This window comes from Calliopsis andreniformis, chromosome 5 (assembly GCF_051401765.1).
Source record: "Calliopsis andreniformis isolate RMS-2024a chromosome 5, iyCalAndr_principal, whole genome shotgun sequence".
In the NCBI taxonomy this organism is placed as follows: Eukaryota; Metazoa; Arthropoda; class Insecta; order Hymenoptera; family Andrenidae; genus Calliopsis; species Calliopsis andreniformis.
The window spans coordinates 18234934-18259356 of NC_135066.1; the positions used below are offsets into that span (position 1 = coordinate 18234934).

A 24423-nucleotide genomic window follows, 5' to 3' on the forward strand; every position below is an offset into this window, starting at 1 on the left:
AAACATTATTCCAATATATTTCTCGGCTGCTCCCACTTCATTCATATTCAATAACTGAAACCATACAGACAAAACAAGAACCCCAGAAAATAAATAATTTATTCCATTGGCTTCAAACAGACCATTCTATTAATAACTGGCCAATTCAACCCTTTTCAGCAGCTGCATACCTAGAAACTCACTAAATAGGACGATTTCACAATAGAACCCTTCAGTTCATTAAGGTAAGAACGAATCTAAACCTGAAAAAGAACTCCGATAACACTTAAGAACAAGGAGGACATTTTTTCCAATAATTCGGAGCAGCTCACGATGGAGATCAACCACGGGTCAATTGTAAGCCACGAAAAGTTGGATTGGGTCGATCGGATCGGATAGGATCGGGATTGTTCGTTTCGCCGGGTGTGTTACGCCGTGTCCAGAGGCTCTGGCGTACGTCGACAGGGCCGTAGAATTCTAGAAGGGGGTCATCATACGAGGTCGGCTCGGCGAACGCACCGAGCCAGGACAGTGTACGAACGTCATTCGGCGCGGACTGAGCGGCGAGAGGCGCGCGCTTACTTACGAGCGGTTACCCGCGATTTCGAATCGAGCACAACACCGTACGTTTTCTCCACCCCTTTTTCTACTCTACACGGACACCCGCGCTCAGTGTACAAACTCTACAGCGTATTTATACGTTTAACTCGATATTTCGACAGGACAGTGTAAAAAGTATTGTGCAACCGAACGACCAGCAACACCTGGAGGATTTTAATTGCTGCGCGTCTCCTCGCGTGTGGATAATTGAAATCGAGGTGAGTGGTAATTTTTATCGTCTTTTAATTCTAATCTACACCTACGTTTCTATTTTTCATCGTTTTTCGGCCGAATTTGAAATGTTTCCTGCGCCCCGAGAGAGACTTCCGGTTTTCGACGTCCACGCGAGTTTTCAGGGAACTTTTTTCGGGCAAGATTTGAGATAGTTCTGTGATAGTGACATTGTGCTTCTGTCTTTTGAATTGAAGGGGGTGTTTAGTTTTTCATAGTCGATCAAGGGAGTTTTTCTATTTTTTTTCTTTGAAGCAGTGAAATAGATTGTAGCGTGATATGTGTTCAGAATTTCATGCGTTCGTTGAACCTGCTTTTACGGTTGATCAAAAGGTATCGCGAGAACTGTGCGAATTCGCGTCCCGGGAGCGGACTGTTTACGAAGTTCATTAAATTTATATTATTCTTGGAGCAGAAGTGCTTTTCATGATGAAGTTCCGCGAATTTGCAAGCGTGCTGTGATTGAATATTTCGTCGGTGAGAGACGAGCAAATATTTTCATAGAAGAAACAGTTTCTCAACAGATTTTTGGATAGTTGAATTGGAATAATAAAATGGTTCACAAACATTTGTTCTGTTTCACGAACGCCATTAATTCGTGAAACTTTTGTGTCCATAATACTGGGAAACATTCTGTACATTACCCACGGCAATTAAAGCGAGCTGTTATCAGGAAGCGAGTGGATAACTTCTTATAACAGAACAATAAAAAACTCTGCAATACTAGGAGAAAATAAATTACCCTCGTACATGCATTTTTTACCCACTATCTTCATAGAAAGTCTCTGAGGGTTTCTTCTACTCATTTTAAAGTCAACAAAGCACTCACGTAATCATTTCTCATTTGGATTAAAAATGCATCTCATGATTTCTCATTTCTTCCTCTTTTGAGACAAAAGCAAGGCTTGCTAAAAAATACGGATGAACCCTCAACATCCCCAAGAACGTATTCCAATCTCACTGTAATACCCTCCTAAGACCCAAGTAACGAGACCATAACACAGAACTCTGGAATCCTTTCCAGAGTACTCCTTATAAAGCAAAAATGTGAAAACTGCGTGTAACCAGCTTGCCTCGCGGCGTTCTTTTACATATTCTTTTTTCGATTACAACGATTCAGTGAAAATCACGTGGCAGCAGGTCACTGGTCCGTGACGAATTCTTTCTGGCATCGGCGTGAAATTGAACGTACGCGTGGCGTAAATCCTTGACGCGCGATGTGCGACGCGAATTTCCCGAGTCAATTAATTCCCGTGAAATCTGCGAGCGTGGTACGTGCCCAGTTGTGCGTGCACTTTCTAAACCAGCAACGGGAATGCAATTTCTACGCGAGCGTTTTTCCTGTGTCCCTGGTGGGCATCACGCGTCGGACAGAAGGAGCCAGAAGAATTTGCAACGACGCGTCCCTAGCATCTTCAACTGTGATGTGTCCAGAGTATTAATCATTCGCGCTTTCCTCGCATTCTCCTCTCGCGCCTCCGTTACGTGTATCTTTTATTAAGATCGCGTTCCGCGAGCCATCGTTTGGTCACGGTCGATGCTGGCCGATGGAAGCCAGTTTTATTCATTTCAACGAGATACGTTGGTATGTTCACAGTCGGATGATTTTTATTACGTATACCTTCGCTAAAAAGTATGAGGACGTTTGCTTGATTATAAAACATATGTCTTTAGAAGATATTACGAAACTGTTAATGTGCTTTATTGAATGTTAAGAATTTCCTTTTCTTGTACATTATAGGACATATTCGATTAATAAGATAGTAATATCATCAAGAACAGTAACTAGTATCTATATATTTTGATTTGTATGTTTAATTTCTACTTTTATCACCTTTTGTGTCTCTCGATATGCTGGCTACTTATTTTTGTATTGTTTCAGATATTTATATAATATGTCTTCCTAGAAGTTTATAAAAGTTCTAGAAACTATCTGGAGATAGAATAAAATACGACTAAGGCACATCCTATAATTAGGTACATAACAATTTCATGAAGTTAAATAATAAAAGTATTTTTTGATCCATATAGCTAGGGTAATTGATAATTTATATTGCAAACTGAAACTTTGCTAAAAATGTTACGTGTCCTGATTCTTAATATTTTGTTCAGAGGTGTAGATGGATAGGATTTCTTCTGTGTGTGGAGGGTAGCTACCTTTTAGGGTGGAGCTCCCCTTAAAGGTTGACAACACTATTTCGTTGAAGCTAATGCTATGACATGGACTTATTCTCAAAATAACCATATTATTTTGTTAGTGAATTTCCTCCTTTATTCCATATTTCTGTTTTGTGGAATGCAAATAACACAATAGTGACATATTTTATATATATATATATATCCTTCACATTTTATTAAAAAACTAGAAATAATATTTCTGCAGTGCATTGATAGTGTTATTGAAACGAATTTTCACAGTCTTCAAGGGGTAAAACCACTTTGTTTATTAATGAGACCGATAAATGTGCTTTCTGTCTGCAATTAGAGCGTACATAACAAACTCGATGGAAAAGGAGTACAGAAAAATGTAAATCGACTGAAATCACTGCTGGCATTTTAGCATGCAAAGTGTTTAATTGACCAAGGCCGATTTTACCAGTGAATGTGCTAATATGTACAGAAAGCGCGTTCTGAGCGAAACGATTACGTGCTGATGCGCAGTAGATGGTAATCTTCATAGGATAGACAATAATCCTCTAACAAATACTACTCATCCATTAAACATTATGTGACTGAACTTCTTTCTCTACTAATTTCTTATATTCTATTCATTTTCTTCTAATAATATTTCATCTGAAATAATAAAACAGATGCTTGGCATTCCAGGCCTCCTATACAGTACACCGAAACTTTTTCAATATTAAATATCTCAGTGTACCAAAAAACTCCAATATACTACAAAAGGGAAACGCTCCCCGAAAGCTTTATTATTTAATCAATGAAGTTTGTTTTAATCAAACTCGCATTCACCAAGCCTCACTTGCGCACAAATAGCGCAGTCTGAATCGTACAATTGACATTCATCAGTAGCAGGAACAGTTCTCACAAAGCAACAAGCTTTCATTCAATTTCTCGCCATACCTTCGCGAACAATGTCGCTGTTTATTTACACTGGACAATTTTCATTAACCGCGGAGCGAGCTTCCACTCCATGGCCCCGCAGCTTTCGCCAGTGAAAAGCATTTAAAAGCCTGGCAGTCCGTTTGCACGCGAACGTCAGTGACGTAAAGCCTCCCTTTGCATAAAGTTTCGCGTAACCGACGAACCTTTTCCATTCGTCGAGTTACATTCTACGTAATTGATATTTAACGCAGCCCCGCGGTGTTTCCCACAAAAGCGTGCTTGGCACGAAATATTCAACGCGTGTCAGGGGGACGTTCTTTGCGCGAGGCACGGATGTATATTCGATGAATCGAACGGTTGGTAGACATACACCCAGCTCGCCCGTTTCCTTCTACGGAGTGCCACAAAGAATTTCCAATAGCGTTTCACGAGGAAAGCGGACTGGGCGCTACGTAGCCGCGACTCTCCTCAAAGAAACCGTTTATCCGCCTTTGTGTACCCAGCCCCTGATCATTAAAGACGCGGATATGCGTCCTCCGGAAGCTTTTCCTTAGAGATTAGATTCCTCTCGGGGAAAAGTCAATATTCTCGTGCGCTCAGCTTAATTGCATCAGCGATGGTACCTCAAAAAAAGGAGTAATCCGGAGAGTTTCTGGGAAATTTGATTTTCGAATGATTTCGAATTTCAGAGGGCTAAAAGTGAGTTTTAGTCGGTTTTAAGATCTTTAATTTGATGGTGTAGGTTTTTGAGGAGTATTTACAGTGATTCTGGATTTAACTTATGAGTTATACGATTTTGATACGTTCGAGATTGTGATAATAGTTGGTTTATTTTAGGATTATACAGAATTTGTGAAGAGATATTTAAATTAGATTGCACAGAATCTCGTTATAACTATTTTAATTCCTATTAAATATTCTCTTCTTTTACCACGTCTCTATTTTGATATATTTCCGATTTAGCATCTCCCAATTTCGTCCCCTGGAAAACCCTCTTGTAGGAAGAAATTCCAGGGCTCAAAATCTAGAATCGGAGAATTCCCAGATAAGTAAATACTGCAGATCAACCTGTGTATCGTGATATATTTCGCGTGCAGTCGATTCCTGCGAATAAAATAAATTTTCTGTAGCCCATGGAAGTACTACTTCCGCCAACCTACCCTAAATACTATACTTCTCATCCACTTTTAGGATTCCTACATTTTCCACATCCCTTATGCACAGTATTTACCTACATACTTCAGAAATTCCATCTGGGGGAGAATAAATCCACTACACTCAAATTAATACAAAATCATCAAGACGGATAACTTCACCAACCTCAGTTGTTTATAACTCCTTTGCAGGTTCCAAAGTCTCATCAATAGAAAGTATGACTCTACTATACTCAAATTAATAGAAAATCATCAGAAGAGTCGGGTGGGTTATTTTCACTCAGTTATTTAGAATCCCTTTGCAGTTTCTAAAGTCTCAACGTTAGAAAGTATGACCCTATTATATTCAAATTAATAGAAAATCATCAAAAGAGGTGAGTCGAGCATCCTCAGCTACTTAGAATCCTATTTTAGGTTCCAAAGTCCCACGAATAGAAATTATGATCCCATTATATTCAAATTAGTAGACAATTAGCAAAAAGGATAGGTTGATTATTCTTACTCAGTTACTTAGAATCCCTTTAGAGGTTCCAAAATTTTATCAATAAGAAGTACGCCTTCACTGTACTTAAATTAATAGAAAATCATCAGAAAGGGTGGCTCGAGAATTTCCAGTTATCTATTTAAAATCCCTTTCCACGTCCTCTTTGTACCCCACTCGCCCGTATGGACCATTGTCGAAGGTTTTGCGAAAAGACGGCGGGTCGCGAATTCGCGTCGCAGCTTTTCCTCCCGTTCTCGTCCCGTTTTCCGTCAGTGGATGCACAATAGCGCGAGGCCGTCGAATAGAAAGCTTCGCGCAGTGCCACGAGCGTTGCGTCATGCAGCTCATAGTCGAACAGCCTTGTTTGAGCATCCCTGTCGTTATTATTCCGCTCGTTTTTTCTCTTCTCTTTGTTCGACGACTCGCGCGCTAGATGACAGTCGGAGGATGCTCTTTTGATGGGAATACAGGCACAATATGAGGATGGGACAGAGGAGCGGGTGTCATTATTAGCGCGTGGAAAACGCGCATTTTCCACGCGGTGTATCCAACTTTCTACCGAACGTGCCGCCTTAGAAATGATCTAGAACAGCAGATAGCCACGTAGAACGTTTCCGCGTGTAATCCATCGACGGTTGGTCGTGGGAAACGCCGCGGTATCGGCGCGTTAATCAGATCGGAACATAATCACCCGCGGCGGTTTCTTCGTGGCACCGATTCTCAATTCTCAGTCCGCTGCGTTCGAGCCCTAAGGACCTCTCGAACGGAGTTAAGGTGCTTCGTGTTGATTAATTTTGGGGGAGTAGTGCGGGCGACTTCGGGGAGTTGGGGGATGCTTAGATGGCGAAGTAGAATTTTTCTGTATTTCGAACGCAGGTGAGACTCCAAAGAGGAAGTTCAATCAGCTAAGTGTAAACGATTCCACAGACCAACGCGATTTTCCGCAGCGGCAGCGGATCCGCGGCGATTCGCGGCGAATTGAGAAAAAGAAAACAGACATACGAATTGATATTGACGCGGTAAGGATACTGCGAAGAAGTCACTACTGCTATGGAAAATTCGTATCGATCTGTGGAGGCGTGAATGGTATCATTTTTAATTCGTATAAGAAATTTCAATTTTATGTTAAAGTTAATTAAACTTTAACTTCGTGGATTTAAGATAAAGGATATTTAGGAAAAGCGATGGAAATTTGAATATTTGAATATTTGAATATTTGAAAGTTTGAAAATTTAAAAATTGGAATATTTGAATATTTGAAAGTTTGAAAATTTAAAAATTTGAATATTTGAATATTTGAGAATACGAACATTTCATAATTAAAAAGCTTATAAATTTGTAATTGTATTATCGGAACTATCTCCCAAAAATAAGTGGTTGGAACGTCATGTATAACTGTAACTCGTGAAAATTCTAATCATTTCCTGTTACTTCAATTCACAAAACACACATAGGTACTCATCTAAAGGAAATTATATAGCATAGAATGGATAATTTAATTCAGAATAGTTAATGCACCTTGTTCATGGGTGGGGAAAATTACCGTTATTTTCCTGTTTAACTCTCCAGTGATCAAACGAGTGATGGTTATCTAGTATTGATCTCTATTCACTGAAGTGTCTAAACCAGTGATGAATCACGAATCAGTATGCAGTTTTCAATTAACTTGAAGTGTTATTCAAATTCCAAATATTAGAAAATTCCTTATATACTTTATATCCTTTGGCCAAAAAATTGAAATAGTTTAAGGATTGAATAACGCTTAAAGGTACTCGAGGCTCATGTAAAAGAATTTGTAAAGGAATTACTGTCCCATGGGTGTAGGAAATGAACCGAAAAGGGAAAGGGTCAAAGGGTTCATCCCGCGCGCGGAACCGTCTCGAATGAATACGGATAAACGAGCGTACAGATATTTCTCTATTTTCGGACAAAAATCGCATTTTTCGTCTTCTTTCTGCTCTGGGGACGTTCCAATTCCGGAACGTCGGCAGATTTTCCCTCGAGAGTCAGACCCCCAAGAACGATTCGTGCTTCGGAAAAATGTTTCGCGATACTTGTTTCAATACGTTGGGAAAGAGTCGGAGGTCGGAGAACACTGTGGGTTCCTCGTGCAAATGTCCAAGCCGATATTTGATGTAAAAGATTACAAGTTACTAAAAAGAAAACGTGAAATATTTCATAAATCCAATTACATATAACAAAATATTAAAAAAGCTTTAGGTCTGCATATTACTGTCTACTTTTTAGGTACCTACAGTTTAAAACTCCAGCTTTTCTAAAATATTTCGTGAAGTATATAGGAGAAGCAAAAACTAATGTTATTAAATGTACCTATGTAAAATCTCCGTTACTTTTCCGAGGAAAAATGTCTTGCATTTTTCAGGCAGTCTACATTAGATATAAAATGAAGAGCATTAGAGACTGGCCTTCCTAAAATTAAGCGAGATATGGAATTTTTCTTTCCAAGTACGAACTGTTTAGTTCCAAGGAAGATATACGATCTAATTAATCTTCCCTTAAGTAGCAACATTAATTTCTTCTTGGGTAGGTCACGCTAAGATCATCTTGACATTTTTAAACCAAAAAGTACTGCAATTATTTCACTGCTATCCTACATCTTGACCTACTAACGTCATCCTCGTTGCAACAATGCTGAACCATGTTGCAATTAACGTTAATAGCGTGCGATAACGACTGGATTCGCATTATTAATTCATCGCGGCGTCCCCAAGAAGCCATAAAACGTCTACCACTGCTTTTGGCTATCGGGTATTGCTACAAACCTCTTAGAGGACAGCTGGAATAACATCGTGAATGCTTTGTATAGAATATACATTATGGTATTATGATTAGATTGAAGATGTTTATATAGATTCATATTTTTATAAATGCAGCCACGAAAATGGAATCTAAATACAGTGTTGCCTCGATACTTAAAGTCTCGAAATCAAATAGGAACTTAGAGAATGTGGGAAACTTGAAACTGATTTCTCAGTTTTAGTTTGCCTCTTCAAAAGTAGGATCAAAGGAGTACCAAGTTATTTGAAAGAACAGTTCCATAAAAACTTGAGTGGACCATATTCCAGAGATTTGTTTCCTTTTCTTCTATCATAATGTGAGAGTACTTTACGTCGGATATTTTGAATATTTTTCACATATTACGCGAAAGCTGTAATTCTGTGCGCAGAAATATCCACGGTATAATCATCATCGTACAGAAAATCCAATATACAATTTACTTAGGTCCACTTTCGAAGAAGTTTCTCATCGAAACGAGTCTCTCTTGAAAATATTTGCCCAGAGAAAGCGAGAAAGTGGATTTTGAAGAAGCTCGAAACTTCTTTCGAAACCAGCGATACCATTCGTAAGTTTTTGACGTAGGTTGAGACTAATGGCTGATTCCCGCGCATTTAGAGGTACTACAGAAGCGTCCATTAGTACATGCTCTGTAGTAGGACTTTTACAGGGATCCATCAACATTGTGTTCCTCCCCTTAAAAGTTGCACAGTAAATGGACCGCGAGAGTCTCGCGTGACCACGAAACTGCCGTAGAAATTAGCGAACATCCAGGGCAGATTTTCCACTCGCAACAGAATGGGCTTTTCATTCGCTGCAATACGAAACCAAACAGAGTTTCAATAACATTTTTTGGCGAGAAAAATTCTAGTACCTTAATGATCTACGATAGTAAAATAAAAATTCAAAAATTTTGAAATTTCAAGTATTTCAGATATGTCAGATATTTCAAATTCTTTTTTAGGAAATAAAATCTTTCATATCCCAAAAATAAAATTTTCTACAAAAATAAAATATATAATTTAACAATTCCATTAAGAAAAAACTCATTAATGCCAATACCCTATGTTTTCATTACATACGAACAAAATTTTTATTCAGATATACAGTTTTCCTTTTAATCTGTTAAAATGATAATTTCACGTAATACGACCCAATACTTAAAATCCTTTTTATACATCATTTTCTGGTTATGCTCCGAGATTCACGGAATGCAGCGCAGCTAGAGTTTCACGGCGGTGGAGCGTTTTCAGCAGCTGCCCGAAACCAGAGTAGAAAGTTGTCATGTTCAGAAGGGGTTGAAACGGTGGCTGGCGTGTTTTAAGCGCACGGTGGTATCTTTCTTAATGGCGCACGATATCGTGGTCGTGCATATTGCACGGGCCACAGCTTCCGGTATGAGTGGTAATGGTCGTCATTGTCTGGATGGAACAGAGTGCCGGGCAAGTGCTGCACAGTGCACTGAAACGATTGTCTCGCCGCGAAAAAAGCAAAATTCTATGCACCAGCGTTACCTATCACCTATCATACGAATACTTAAAATTATCTGTAGACTCTATACTTCATACTTTTTCTAATCTTTAGCTTAATTTCACGTTTAGTGTGAAATATAATTTTTCGCGACCATAAAACCGCTTCGAAGCACTGTAAGCACCTTTTAAGAGGGTAGTTATAGCTTTCTGGCTTCTTAAGAAAAGTTGTGGCAATTTTTGTACGACTTCCTGTGCGTCAACTGACGAAGGGAGACTTTTTCGACGCGCAGATCACTGCCGATCTGATCGGCGAACCAAGTCGCTTTCTAGTGAAAGAAAGTCGAGGGGAACAATGTAGGAAGTTGTAAAGTGACGACGTGAAACGGCGATCCATAATATGGAGGCTACAGTGGAATATGCGCTACCGGTAGTAAATTTGAGAACGCGTTCTTTGCCTGTACAACGGGTGACCCAGAAACAGGGATATAAAATAGTCATGAGAATAGGGGAAAAATGGGCGGTTAATATAGACTCCAGGGTCAATCTTGGAGCAGGTAGAAGACGATCTTATACTCGGGGGGAGTCGAGATTTTCTGTAACATTGTACCGGGTGACCTGGAAAAAGGGATATCGGATCCGCGAAATGTGAAAATGAAAGAAAATATGGTCGGTAGAGAGGGGTTTAGAAATCAGTTTCAATGCAGATGCGGGAAACTTTATTCATTGAGGTCGCTGGTTATAAATTTCAAAACACTTTCTTTAGTGAAATACAGAGTGGTTTAAGGAAAGATGTATGAATACTTATGTATATGAGAAATGAAGAAAAAATGTGGAGGAAGTGGTTAAGAAAATCCAGAAAAATGCTGGCCTTACGTTATTAACTATATTCTGTGTAAAATAATTCACAGGAAAAAGTTGAGTCTATGGAATGTGGAAATTGAATCTATGGAAACGTGATAACTCAATTACATCAATAGAAAATCTTAGTGAAATTTCTCTCCATTAAATCTCGAATTTAATATTGGTAAAAACACAAAGATGCTTTAACAAAAACTAGATGGAAGTACGAATAAAAGGGAACAATGTCTACATTGTAGTCCTCTGAGAAAGAATTCACGCTCTTCGCCCAAAAGAGATGGCCCCATTCTCGATCCATTAGAATATGCTTTCAAATCAATGGCTGGTCCCACGAGGCGCATCACGGACTACACAAACGCTCGCCACTTTCTATTTTCATTAATCCCACATTCGTACCACTGAGCTACTTATCGCCTTCGACAAGGATGTAAAAGAGCACGAAGCTCCTTTTTTTTAAGTGGCCCGACTGCTCTTCGGGTCCCCCAGCTATTCGTCTTCGTTTCTCATTCAAGATTCCCGACGGCCAATGACCCGGAGATGATCGAGCGAGGGTCCTCCTCTGGAACTCGTTTAAAGGTACCATTCCACGAAAGTGTTCCGCCGATGACGCAGACGGCACCGTCATATGCTGGATTCGTGCGAGTATGACAATAGAAAGTTAAACTCGAGAGAGCAGGGTCGCCACGACCCGGAAGGAACACCGATGACGAAGTGACCTACATCTTGGATATTAGCCTTGAGAGAGTGGGCGATCCTCTTGCGAGGTGGACCAGCCTCTGGATGTCCCTGAAGAGCCTCGACATTGGGAGATAGCGGTGAAATTGAAATAGTGTGTGAAGATCTGGCTACGTGGAGTACCTACTCGAATTAGCGGTATTCTCGTTAGAAGCTCGCTGGTGTCTCCGCAATTCAATTCAAATTAGCTTCACTTCTATACAACTCTACTACTTTGCGATATTTGGGCAAAAATTACACATATACGACATAAGCTCGTGGCGAATCTTCAGCCACAAATCTAAAACTGAAAAAAATGACTATTATGATTATTCCTTATACACATTTTAGACTCAGTTAGTACTGAAGAAAACTAAAAAAAATATATATATATATATATATATATATAATTTTAAAACACAGTTAAAAACAGATACGTGTATGTTGACTTCGGTAGTTTAGTGTTCAGTTCTGCTCCTATTTTATGAGAAGTCATATCTCTAGAGCTCCAGTTTTATGCCACTTACCGAAGATAAATGCCATTAAGCGTTTCTCCGCCATATTTTCTAAACTCAATCCCATGTACCCCACATGCGTTCCCTTTGACAATGAGATTCCACCCTACTGAAAGGAATTTAAACGTATGGAGGGTGGCAATTAGACTAATTGCCACGCACACGCTGCGCATCCTCCGATCAACGCTTAATTTCGCGATCGAAGGAGTCGAAGCCATGAATTTATTGCTCGGTTATCTCGTTCTGAGGAGAGTCGAGGAAAATAATCTTTTAATTGCATGGGCGAGTGGCACTCTCGGTAAAAGTATCCTCGAGTCGGCGGGACGTGCGGCAACTTAGGATCCTCCTCTTTAAAAAGGGAAGAATAACAATGGGAGTTATGTCTCCTTATTCGTTATGCCGCGGGGAATATTCTAATGCGTTCCTCTCCGTTATTCATGAAGCGAAGTCGGGATCTACGAATTGTCGGGGACGCTCTCGTTCCATTTCTTTTCTTTCCCTTTGTTCCTCGTTACAACTTCGCCGAAGACGTTCCTCCTCCTCCCAGTCCATCCATAGTTTGCTACCTAGCTCGCGGATATTTTCATTGTGACCACCGTCGAGCACCGTTTTGGTTAAGAAAAAGAAAGCAAGAGAACGATTAAACGCAAAGAGACTCGTTTTCCTTCTGGGCCTCCTGTTGGTGAAATTCCTCTTCATAAGTACCTCCGTGACGTCGCCGATGTTTCTCGCGGCGAAATTGAATCCAGGATTTGAATTACGCTGGCAGTCAATTTTTACTGGGCTTTAGGCGAGAATTAATGATGTACTTTTCATTTTTATGGTTTCATGGAGTCCAGGCTGCGGTGAATTACTTGTCTGCTTCTCTGTACAGTGTTTTGCTTTAATATCGAAGTTATACTGGAATCAATAGACACTTGGAAGATTAAGATTTCGTATGGTAATGTACGAGTAAGATAAATTCGAGGAAACCTAGTGTAAGAGATTTAAGGTTCACTGAACTGAATTTGAATTTTGAGAACTTCGAGAGCATAGAATATAAGGTACACGTTTTAATAAAATTTAAATTTCGCGGACAAAAGAAGACCAGAGTGTTTTCTTTATTTCACAGCTAAGATTCCAGTCAGTCTTGAATAATTGACATCGAATTAATCTCCTTCTACCAATCAGGTGCCAAGTATATCGCCCTAAGGTTGAAAAGAACTACCAGAACATGAAGTAATTTCAAACGTTTCAAAGAAGAAGTCAGAGTACGTGACGAATCAGGTCCCGACGTATGTAATACATTTCTGTTTCTTTCCGTACAGACCTAGCTATTAAAGTTTCTCGAAGCTGCAGCCCGCTTTCTGCGTCAATAAAGCCGAGATTATAGATCCGTAATGGAAAAAGTTTCTTCTTAAAACCGGAAGTCGTCGAAAAACGAAAAGCAGGCGGCTCATCGTTTCTTCCTGGAAATGTTCCCTGAATTTATAAAATTTCATCCGTTTCGTTCAGCAAATATGAAAAGACCGCCACGATGGAGAAACTATTAATCATTTTCGTTGAACTTTCCTCCACGGTAACTCTTCGAAACCTTAAAAATAATTAAGGGGAATTGAAGAAGATTGTACGTCTTAAAGGACGCAAGTAGTTCAACCGCGTCGAATTACGTTGATTCCTCCAGACACTTAACTTAGGAGCGACACGTATCAATTACCTCAGCCACGTGGGGATTAGATATTTTGGAATAATGGCGATGTAACGGCAACGAGCGCAATCTTAACGCGATTATCGATGTAATTACTAGTAGACGCTCGAACGGCCGAACGTTACAGTCTTTCGCGATGCATTATTCATACGGTGGTAGGGTACCACCCTAAATTCAAAGGCTTCCCAAAGGATGTAGCCGTCGGTAATTTCACCGTCGAACAGCCTCCACGCTGTACGAGCCGCCGAAATAACGTACACAAAAGACCTCTACTTTGCTCTGGCTCGCTGCACAGGCCTTGCATTATGGCGCATGCTGGACAAAATACTCGATGCATTTTCATGCCCACTCGTGAGAGCGATGAAAGTCCATGATTTTCGAGATCGAGGTAATTAGGGAGGGCAAATGGATCGCTGTTCGGGTCGCCACTTCGTAAATTTTCAGTCAATTTGGTTATTAGTTTGCTTTGGAATTTTGGTATTATTTAGGGCACTGAGGGGCCTAAGTTAGGGCATTTGAAAGAAGGAATTGTTTTACAGATCTTTTATGGATTGATCCTAGATTTATGGAGTGGTATTGAGAAAATTGAACATTATGAAAATTTGAGCATTTGAATGTTTGAATGTTTGAATGTTTGAATATTTGAATATTTGAAAATTTGAAAGCGTATTTGCATAATCCACCATTTAAAAATGTGAAAATCAACAATCTTCTCCATATTATTTTTCACAATGTTTGTAAATCCCTAAGCTCAATAATCCTCCCCTGACAAATATGTAAAAACCCAGAATTAAACATTTCCATATCCGTTGTACCTACATTAAACCCAGGCTATGGAAAAGCCAATATTTTATTTAACCGTCCATAGCCATTCTCTAACTCCGCTGCTCTCTCTAATTCCAGATATAGCGGCCGATAAAAAAATCACTTGATGCGCTGAGGATGCGCCGTGATTTCTGCAACGGTGGGCTAGCCTGCGCCGTTGTGTGGGTGTCGTCGACCTGCCTGCTGCTATCTTCCCTGTCATCGGTCACAGCAGGTACGCTCGCTGCTTTTTTTCGACTCTCTTCCGTCCGGTTGTTTTATTTTTTTCAGCGTTTTCCCTGCGGTCTCGCCACCCCCTCGCCCTAATCCTCTGTACCGAACCCGACGACCCGTAATGATTGGTCCCGAATTATTGAAAGAGCTCAGCCATTAGCAAACAATAGAGCTCTCCCCGTGTTCACGTTCGACCACCGAAGCGGGAACGGTCTGGGACGTGTACAGAGGAAGAGACAGCGCGATAGAAGACGAAGGTGGAGGAGGAGAGGGAGGGGATGGAAAAAAAAGGAAAGCAAGGCTCTCGAAACGGGCGTGCATCTGCATATAATGCGACGTAGCGAACGTGATCGGATTTTCGAAAATATCTTCGTCCTTGATGTTGCGAAAACCACCAGGCGAAAAAGCCAATCCCCCGACCCCTTCGTTGGCTTAATCCCGCGCTAGTAGCGCCTCAAAGGGAGTCCCTTTGCCCGATAAATTTTTCGAGGAATTTACTACCTGCTGTTTACCTCTCAGCTAAAAGTCGAGTTAACGTCAAACGACCAGAAGTTTTTTAAGAATCCATGGTGGAAAGAGGGAAAGGTCGCCGCTAATAGAGAGAACGCGACCGGAGCGCGCCTGGTACTCCGCGTGAGCGGATTTTGAAAGCCATTTATGAATTATTTGGCGAGCAGTGTCAATATTTGTGAGTATGCTCCGAGGGAAAGTTGCGAGCGTGGGTTTGATTGTGTCTTTTACTTGTGACGTTAGAAAGAAAAAGAAAAGGGGGATGTTGATTTGGAAGGAAGAAGTATAATATTAGTTTCTTGTTTTCTTTTTCGTTTACTTTTTGGGGTTCGTGAGTTGAATATAAAAATAAGAATAGTAGTAAAGAGTCTTAATTATTTTGTAAAATGGAGCACTGGTAAAGGAGGTAACTTTTATTATTTATTAGTGACCACCTACGCAAGAGGAGGATCATAAAAGAAGCAAAAAGAGATTGATTAAAAGTGTCTGCGGTTTAATAGAACGGTGGAGGAACGTGTCGTGACAAAAAGAAGTTCGATATTCTCGGAAGCTCAAAAAAGCACTGTCCAATTTTCATATTCCCCGATCACATTAACATTCAAAAATGGGACGAAAATATTCCCACAAATACCAGCGAAGAGGTGCGCCGCGAACCATCCGACCGGTCATTAAAATTCAAATCTCTCGATGAAACATCGTGCAGAATTAACAAATCTCAACGGCCATCAATTTCCGACTGTTTCATCAATATTCGAGCGCGTCGCCGCGGCGCCGTTAAATCTCTTGGAGCTGGTCGATCCAGGTGCGTGGCAAGAGGGACACCGCTACATCGATATCTGAGAGATGGCAGAGAGCATCTCTCCGATCAATGAGTTAATTATTTGCCAATGGATTATACGAGCCCAGGCTGTGCGCCCCTGGTGGAGGATAAATGATGTACTGAACGAGACGTTAATTACCAGGTTAAATTGCTGGATCGTGGACAAGAGCTTCAGTCCATTAATCGATTCTCGATATGTTACATACATATATGGGACCTCCTTCCCTCCCACATAATATCGGGCCTCTGAACGATTTGCACGCCATAGGCAATAATAAATTAGATTTCTTTCGCGTCGTTAAAATACTTCTCTCCAGTGTCCCTTGACTCTGGACTGCATGGCTCTTCTTTTTGTCTCATTTTTTTGTGCCTCTCTCATTTCTCCCGTTTGGCTTCTTTCCTCGTTTCTAGGTCTTTGACACTTCGTCGAGCTTCCCTTCGTCTTTACTCACCACGATGCAGTCTCTATCGTGGGTCGAGGCGCAATTGTTGGAATGATTTAATTTGCTAGGCTATAAAAGTAGGATTCTATTTTTCAATGGTAAACGATTTTTGAGAGTGAAAGCGAATGGAAAAATGAAACTCTATTTATACTACTTGATTTGCTATACGTAGAGTCTAGATTTATTACCTGCGTTATTTAATCACAGTCAGAAATAAATGAGCGATGGTTTATAATTACTGAATAGAATACTTGCCCGACTGTGTAGCTTTGTTGATCAATTTCAACTTTATTACTTCTTCATTATCTCAGAGAATATATTTATAGTTAAATGTAATCAAAGAGCATTGAAAATTAGCGGAGCTATCGTAGCAGATAAAATATAGTCAATAAATCAATCGTGTTAGATTGTTTTTCAAGTTTTTATCGTAAATCACGGAACTCAGATAGCTGTTGTAACAGGGAAACTCGCGCGTTGCAGTATGCATTAACACGAAATAGCTGTAATAGAGCGAGAATGGAGTGTGGAAGGAGAACGTTGGTCAACGAACCGGAAATTCGGGTAATCGGATGTACTCGAGGTTTCACTGTACTTTTATGAAATCTTTGACGGTGTGAGAACGTCGGTCTATGAAAGTCAAACTAAAAAGTCGATTGACATGCGCGTCAGGTGTATCTGTACTTCATACGCTCGATAGGTCTGTGTGTGAGTACACGTATACACTTTCGCCACGATGCGCACGATCGAATTTTTTTATATTCAAGCTACTTGCTGACTTATTTTTAATTTATAAAAAATTTCTACGCGAAAGTAGAATCATAATTGGATGATTTCTAAATTAAAAATTTAGAATGTAAATTTGTACAAGTGAAATGAAAGAATTTTCTGCGATAGATTTATTTTAAAATTCCAATTTGTTGCTTTTTATACAGACTCAGGTATTACTGGGCATCTAAAAATCCTGTAAAATAAAAAAAGCGATGTTTGAACAATATTTAAATTTGATATAAATCAACTAAGCTGATAGCATGTGTTCCTGCCTTTTCTTTTGTATCCCGAAATAGGAGAATCAAATCGATACAATTCTCTTGCTTTCTCATTTTTCATATGTCAGTTGACACTGGTTTATTACCCTTGTTCGTCATATTTACGAGTATCATGAAACCGTTTCGACTCACGTAAAAATTCGCAATCACGCTTGACCTGTACGTATTTTAACGTGACTGTTATCTACTTAACGCTTCACGATTTCTGTGGACTCTATCTGGAAACACTGTTTCCAGACACATAAGATAACAAAGTTAGACAGAAAAGATAACATAATTCTACACACGAAATCCGTCCGCAATAAGTGAAATTCAATATTAACTTACATATTTAAAGCTTCTATTCAAAGTCCATTTTTAAGCCCTCAAAGTGTCAAGAGGTCAAAGAACCTTTCACCTTAGAACCTCTTTCCCAGTTCATCCACCAATATTGGATCAAATCTTTAATCACCCCCAAGTCATTCATTGAAGACCTAATCTAGTTCCTCATGACCTCCAAGAAAGGGAATAGCCATGGAATCCTCATTGTATGTCTGGTAAACGAGACAAATGGTCGCGTGACCGTAGGCACTTGCTGTTAATCGACCAGCTGCCGTCTCGTTCCTTTTCTTCTCTTCTTTCGCGTACCTCTTCCGCCTACAGCGAACAGCCTCGACGAGAGGCCAGGCGAGTTGTCTGTGAGTCAATCGCTGGAAGCGCGCTCGTAGCACGCTTAGGCGAGCCCGTGTAGTAAGTGTGGCAGTAGGATGCGAGGAACCGTTACCTCGTCGCTATTTTTATTATTATCATCATGGTCGCAGCTCGAGAACGAAAGCGGACCGAGGCGGATCTGTGTCGTCTCCTACTCGACTGGAACACACGGACTCGTCCAGATCAAAGCTATAAAGGCTGCGGTCTTCCATCAAGACGCTGATTCGAATCGACTATACGACCCAGCTTCCTGAATTCCTGGAACGAAATGGCGACTGTAACTCGGACCGCAAAGGGTCCATTCCCACGTCTATTCTAGATTCTGGAGTGCCATACTTGAAGGTGCTGGGTCAACGTCCATTCCTCGAGTAAAATATATGAGTCGAACTCTGACAGAGTTCATTAATATTTACTGAGTCTTAGTTGAGGATTAATGATTTGCTTTAATTTTTTATACCTTTATGAATCCCAGGCGCTGGACCACTGAACTCGACTTTGCACAGTGTTTTGATTTAATCTCCAAGTTATATTGGAGGATAAATAGAGACTCAAAAGATTAAGGTTTTGCCTGGTAATGTAAGGCAAACTTCAGGACGACTAATATTGGGGTTTTAAAATTCATTGAATTTCCAAGATAAAGATTTCAAAAATTTTAGGAAAATGGAAATATACCTACATTTCTGCAAATAATTTTAAATTTCTCGGCTAAATGGTGACCAAAGTGTGTTCCTGTATTTCAGGAATCTAGTACAGAGTCCACTGCATTATAACTGACAACACTTTATTTCATTACAGTGCCATCGTTGAAGGCGCCAGGTCGATGCCCATCCTTCGACGAGCAGAACATATGCCCAGACAGAGCACCAGCTTGTCAAAATGACTTCCAGTGTCAGACGTCTGATGAACGCTGCTGCAAGACAGCTTGCGGTTTCCGCTGCGTCGCCGGAGAACTGACAGGATGCGAGCAGATGGCACAGGCAGCCGTGAGAAGGTCGCGCGCGCTTGGTCCGCGCGGACCCTCGCAATTTATACCGAAATGCAACAACGAAACGGGCGAGTTCGAGAGGATACAGTGCGATCCACGGGAAAACAGCTGCTGGTGCGTGGACGAAATCGGTATCGAGGTTCCTGGAACCAGGGGAGCTTCCAAGGACGTCATCGACTGTGATCATCCTCGAGAGTGCCCAGCGCACACTTGTCGGATGCTGTGTCCTTGGGGTTTTGAGGTAATGTTGATACCTGGGGTATGTTTACTCTTGTTATGGTAGGAGAAGTTTGAGATGAAACTTTGAGTAGGGGAACCCTTTCGACTTGAGTGTTGGATAGGCTTACGTCGCTTTAAACCTTTCGCTGCGACGATGTATAGAGTCACGATGACTTGGCAGGCAAATAACTTGTTCGATTTTTATGGTAAAGTGAAGGATAGTTGAGATAGATGTGTTCTGTTAGGTTGTCTTACAAGTCCTTTTTGTTTTTTCCTAAACTGAATGTGCAAACTACTGAAAGGGACTTATGGGATTACCTCATCTAATATATAGAGAGACATATTGAATAGCTAACAATTTCTGCAAAAGTTGAATATGGTCAGTAAATATCTACTATAGAGAAGGCTAAATCTTTTTGTAATTGAATCGATGTTACATAATGTATTAATCGACAATTAGTTCTATGCGTTTTACATATTTGGACCGACTGGACCATTAAATCCACTGTTTTCCTCTGTGACTTAAAATTCTTTGATCCTGGGTTCCAAATATACATTCAAAATCATTTGAAAATAACTATATAATTTTGGATATCTCCTGTTCTTCAACGCACCAACACAATTAATAATTCTCATTAACAGATTGAACCGAGATCAGGCTGTCCCAAATGCGAGTGTCGTGATCCCTGCCGCGACATCACCTGTCCAGGGACCAAGCGAACGTGCGAGTTGATTGACGTGACGTGCGCGCGTCCACCGTGTCCGCCGATTCCCAGCTGTCGTAAAACAAAGTCCCTTTCGACGATCTGCCCAGCAGGCGAACCGCTGCAAATCACAGACTCGCCACGGCCATTTCTCTGCGGCGACTCGCCTGGCAAACCGACCTGTCCGCCGATGTACAGCTGCCTAGTGGAACCGAAGCAAGAATATGGTGTCTGTTGCCCATCTAGTATAAACCTGAAGAGGCCAGGAACCTGTCCATTGGAGGAACCAGCGATCTGTGGCAACTCCTGCCAGCATGATTTGGAGTGTCCAGGACCGCAGAAGTGCTGCAAGAGCGAGCGGTGCGGCGGGGGAGTCTGCTCGGTTCCTCAGGGTCTCAGCGCTTGTCATAGAGATAGAGTTCTAGCGGAGATGCTTAGCATATCTGAGAGACAGGGACGAGGATATGTTCCGCAGTGCACGGAAGGTAGGTTGCAAGACGAGGAACTACTTACTTAGTAATTTTATGGATGGAGAGTGGGAAGGTTTCGCGTGGAATGGAGTTGGCAGGTGTTTGATGTGGAAAGGTGGTTGGGTGAGTGGTTGCCAGGAATATCTGTATAGGTACTTCATGTGGTGAGGTCAGTCGTTGTAATATGGAGATTGAAATGTTAGGGAACCTTGATAATGTTATTTACTTCTTTTTAGAATATTATTTACTTACTAAGTAATAAGTATAGTAAGGCATTTCACATTAGCAGATATTTGTGGGAAAATAAATCAATTCTATAAAAAATAGAAAATTGCTTATAATAATATTCGTATAGTTATTTAGCAGTGATATTTCATATTTTAGATGGAGGCTACGAAACCAGGCAGTGCTCCAGAAACGGTTTAGTATGCTGGTGCGTAGATAACAACGGCAGGAAAATCTCTGGCTCCATGGGACCTGCAGAAAAAATCGATTGCAAGTTGATAACGAAGGGAAGATCCCTTCCGGCCTCCTGTGTCTCCCAACAGTGCGCGCAAGTTTGCCAATATGGGTTCAAAACCGACGCCTCTGGGTGTCCCACTTGCGAATGCGACGACCCTTGCGAAGGGTAAGCCAGTCCCAATTCCAATCACAATTATCAAAATTAAACTTAACATAACATATTCTCCTACCTTTGAATCTATATTTTTCTAGTTTTCCCTGTCCAGAAAGGGAGGAATGCGTGTTAACCAAAGAGGACGGCTGTCCAGATTTCCTTTGTCCAACAAAACCAGAATGCAGGCCCAAGAAAACCTACAAAAGCCCCTGCACTTATGGAACTCCCCTGATCGACGACGATCGCAACGCAATGACCTGCTCCGAGAACAGCACTTGTCCACAGCGTTACGAATGCACTGTCGTCCCGGAGGCTGGTCAGTCAGTCTGCTGCATGACATCAGCGAACTCGACCCGACCACAAACTAGTAAGATACCCCTCGAACTCGACGAAACTGAAATCGTAAAACCAATTTAAGTTTAAATGAGAGCGAAAACTCGAAACTCAATTATTCCATTGCAGTGTGCGAGTATCTGCAGGAGTTCAATGACCGCATGGAAGGTACAAGGGAGGACATGTCTCTGGCTATTCCACCACCCCAGTGCGAGGCAGACGGCAGCTACAAGCCTCTGCAGTGCCATAATGGCACCTGTTCCTGTGTCAACGATCGCGGAGTCATATTAAAGACCGGGGTAAATCGCAGCACTGACTGCGACGAGATGAAGGACCTCTTGAAATTATGCGGCTCTTTATCCTGCGACCTGGTCTGCCCCTATGGCTACGGAGTGGACGCGACAGGCTGCGAGCAATGTCGCTGTCACGACCCCTGTAAAGACGTATCTTGCGGTCTCCATGAAACCTGTACAATGGTCGACGTGAATTGCGGCTCGGGACAATACTGTCCAGCCGTGCCAGCTTGTCTAGCCATGAAACCAGGACAGTGTCCGTATTTAGTACCAAGCTCCTCCAGCTGCGAACTACAATGCAGCAATGATCAAGAGTGCTCAACGTCGGAGAAGTGCTGCTCCACAGGTTGTGGGACACAGTGTGTGGCGCCAGTCATGGCTACAGCTTGTCAGCATGCTCGAGCTGTGGCGGAACACGCGGCGAGAGAGTCTGGGGAGCCAGCTAGGAGGACCTATATTCCCAGGTGCGATGCCAGTGGAGCGTTCGAGCCTGTTCAATGTCACAATGGAATGTGTTGGTGCGTTGACGAGGAAGGTAGAGAGGCTGCGGGTACCAGAGTCCTAGAAGGTGTGGTTCCCAAGTGTAGCATGCCTCTGAGGTGCCCAGACATCGATTGCAAGCTCGATTGTCCGGAAGGATTCGAACTGGACCCCGACAGCGGCTGTCCGACCTGTTCCTGTCGGGATCCTTGCAAGAGTGTCACTTGTCGAGGGGAAAATGAAGCTTGTAGAATGGTTGAAGTGGCCTGTAGCGTGCCACCGTGTCCTCCTGTGCCAGTGTGCTTACCTAAGAAAGATAATCCATGTCCAAATGGTTCGCCACTGTTGGATCAAGACGGATCTCCCGCGACTTGCGGTCCACATGGTCATCACTGCCCATCGACACATAAATGTGAACTGTCTCCCTTAGACGAGTACGCTGTGTGCTGTCCTAAACCTCGCGAGGTGTGCTTCGAGCCTCCCAGGAAGGTCCCATGCAACCCAGTGATGGGCTTCAACGAAACAGAGCGGTGGTACTTCGACCCAGAACGCAACGAGTGCAGAAGGAAGACCGAGTGCACGTTAGGTCACAACGATTTCACGAGTCGCCTGGTTTGCGACACCGTTTGTCCAGTGCTCTCCCAGTGCGAGAGGCTCAGAGAGAAGAACTTAAAGACCTCGCAGAGGTTGAAGCAGCCAACGTTCCTGCCCAGATGCGATCCAGAGACAGGCATGTGGGAGCCTGTGCAGTGTCTGGAGCACGTTGGCGTTTGTTGGTGCGTGAACAGAAAGGGTCAGCCAGTGAAGGGTTCGCTTACTAGGGGACCGGAGCCGAAGTGTAACTTCAGGCAGGCCAGGCGGGGAGGCAGGGGGCCGGCCATACAAGAAATCGACCGTGAAATTCAAGCGTTCATGGAGAACGCTTTGATAAACTTGGAAACCGACACTGAAAAGCAAATCGGGAAGGTATTGGGTACTAGGTGTCAGGCGATGAAGGACAAAGGCCACGTTCCGGCTATCTGCGACCGCCAGGGTAGATTCGAGCCCACCCAGTGCGCCGGGGACACTTGCTGGTGCGTCGATGAAGCGGGAAATCAGCTGATTGGCTCGGAGCCTTTCCTCAAAGGAACGAACATATGCTGTAAGTCGCGCGAAACTGGCTGCTGTGTATTTTTAATCACCATTTTTCAACCAAACGACTATATTCTACTAAATATTTTTAGTACCAACCCCTGTGGAGGCAGTGGAAGTCACTCTACGCTTCCCGGGTCGATTCCTCGCCGATGATGAGAATACTTTCGTTAGAAAAGCGGAGGATCTCCTCCACGACCTAGGCGCTAGACTGAAGAATAACGTACGAGTAGAAATTAACCAAGATTCGGCCATATTAAGTTTCGATATAATAGGTCCAAATAAGGTCGATATAGCGTTTCACTTAGAAGAATTGACAAGAATACAGAAACTGTCGATGCTGGGGTCCTTCGCAGACGCGACCACGTCTCGGTTTACGCATAGAGCTACTCCAATGGCCATGCAAAGTAGAATCGTCGCTTTGGAGCAGCGAGAAATCCTAACAGAAGTAGAAACGCCCGTTTACCAGACGGCCACTCTGGTCCTGGCCGCTGGAAGCGCTTTCATCATCAGCAGCCTGTTGATTCTGTTGATGCTGTATCGCAAAAAGGTATACTACTCAATTTTTTTCATTTATAGTGTTTTTTTTATGCAATATGAAACTATGTTGTAAAAGCCACAAATCTCGAACTACTTTATCCTTTCTTTTAGATAAAAATAAAGGACCCAACAAAGTCGCTGGCAGCAGATCAACATTTCCTTGCATACCAGCAACCAGTGTATGTGATATCAGGTGTAGATCAGGAAGAGAAGAAGAAGGACATCACCGAAGTGCAGGAGAGCACGTCTACGTCGGCAGTCGTGGTCGGAACCTAAGAACGAACGAAACCGATCGACACCCGTAGATCGTTCTTATTCCGATATTTAGTCATGATCGAAGTCACGTCTACATAATCCACTCCTCTCATTTCGATAATATATTTATTCTTAAACACGAGATTCATCGCGATTGATAGAATCGACGGTCGACCGAATGGATTGCAAGCGGTACTTCCTTCGTCGTGAATCGCGATACAGGGAACAGAATTCGCGTTCCCATCGAGTTTATGATACAGGACGTACATACTTGCGATACTTTACGGGGAGGGGAAA

The 24423-nt window shown here is 42.0% G+C and overlaps 1 protein-coding gene across 1 annotated transcript; it reads left to right on the forward strand.

Annotated features, from left to right (window-relative positions):
* The first annotated feature begins 709 nt into the window (after window positions 1-709).
* LOC143179407 (thyroglobulin) lies at window positions 710-24150 on the forward strand. Its single transcript, XM_076378623.1, has 9 exons — window positions 710-797; window positions 14457-14592; window positions 18896-19326; window positions 19947-20493; window positions 20863-21106; window positions 21193-21461; window positions 21557-23341; window positions 23424-23881; window positions 23983-24150. Exons 2-9 carry the CDS (start codon window positions 14496-14498, stop codon window positions 24145-24147), a joined length of 3996 nt encoding a protein of 1331 aa, XP_076234738.1. The 5' UTR covers window positions 710-797; window positions 14457-14495; the 3' UTR covers window positions 24148-24150.
* Window positions 24151-24423: the final 273 nt, after the last annotated feature.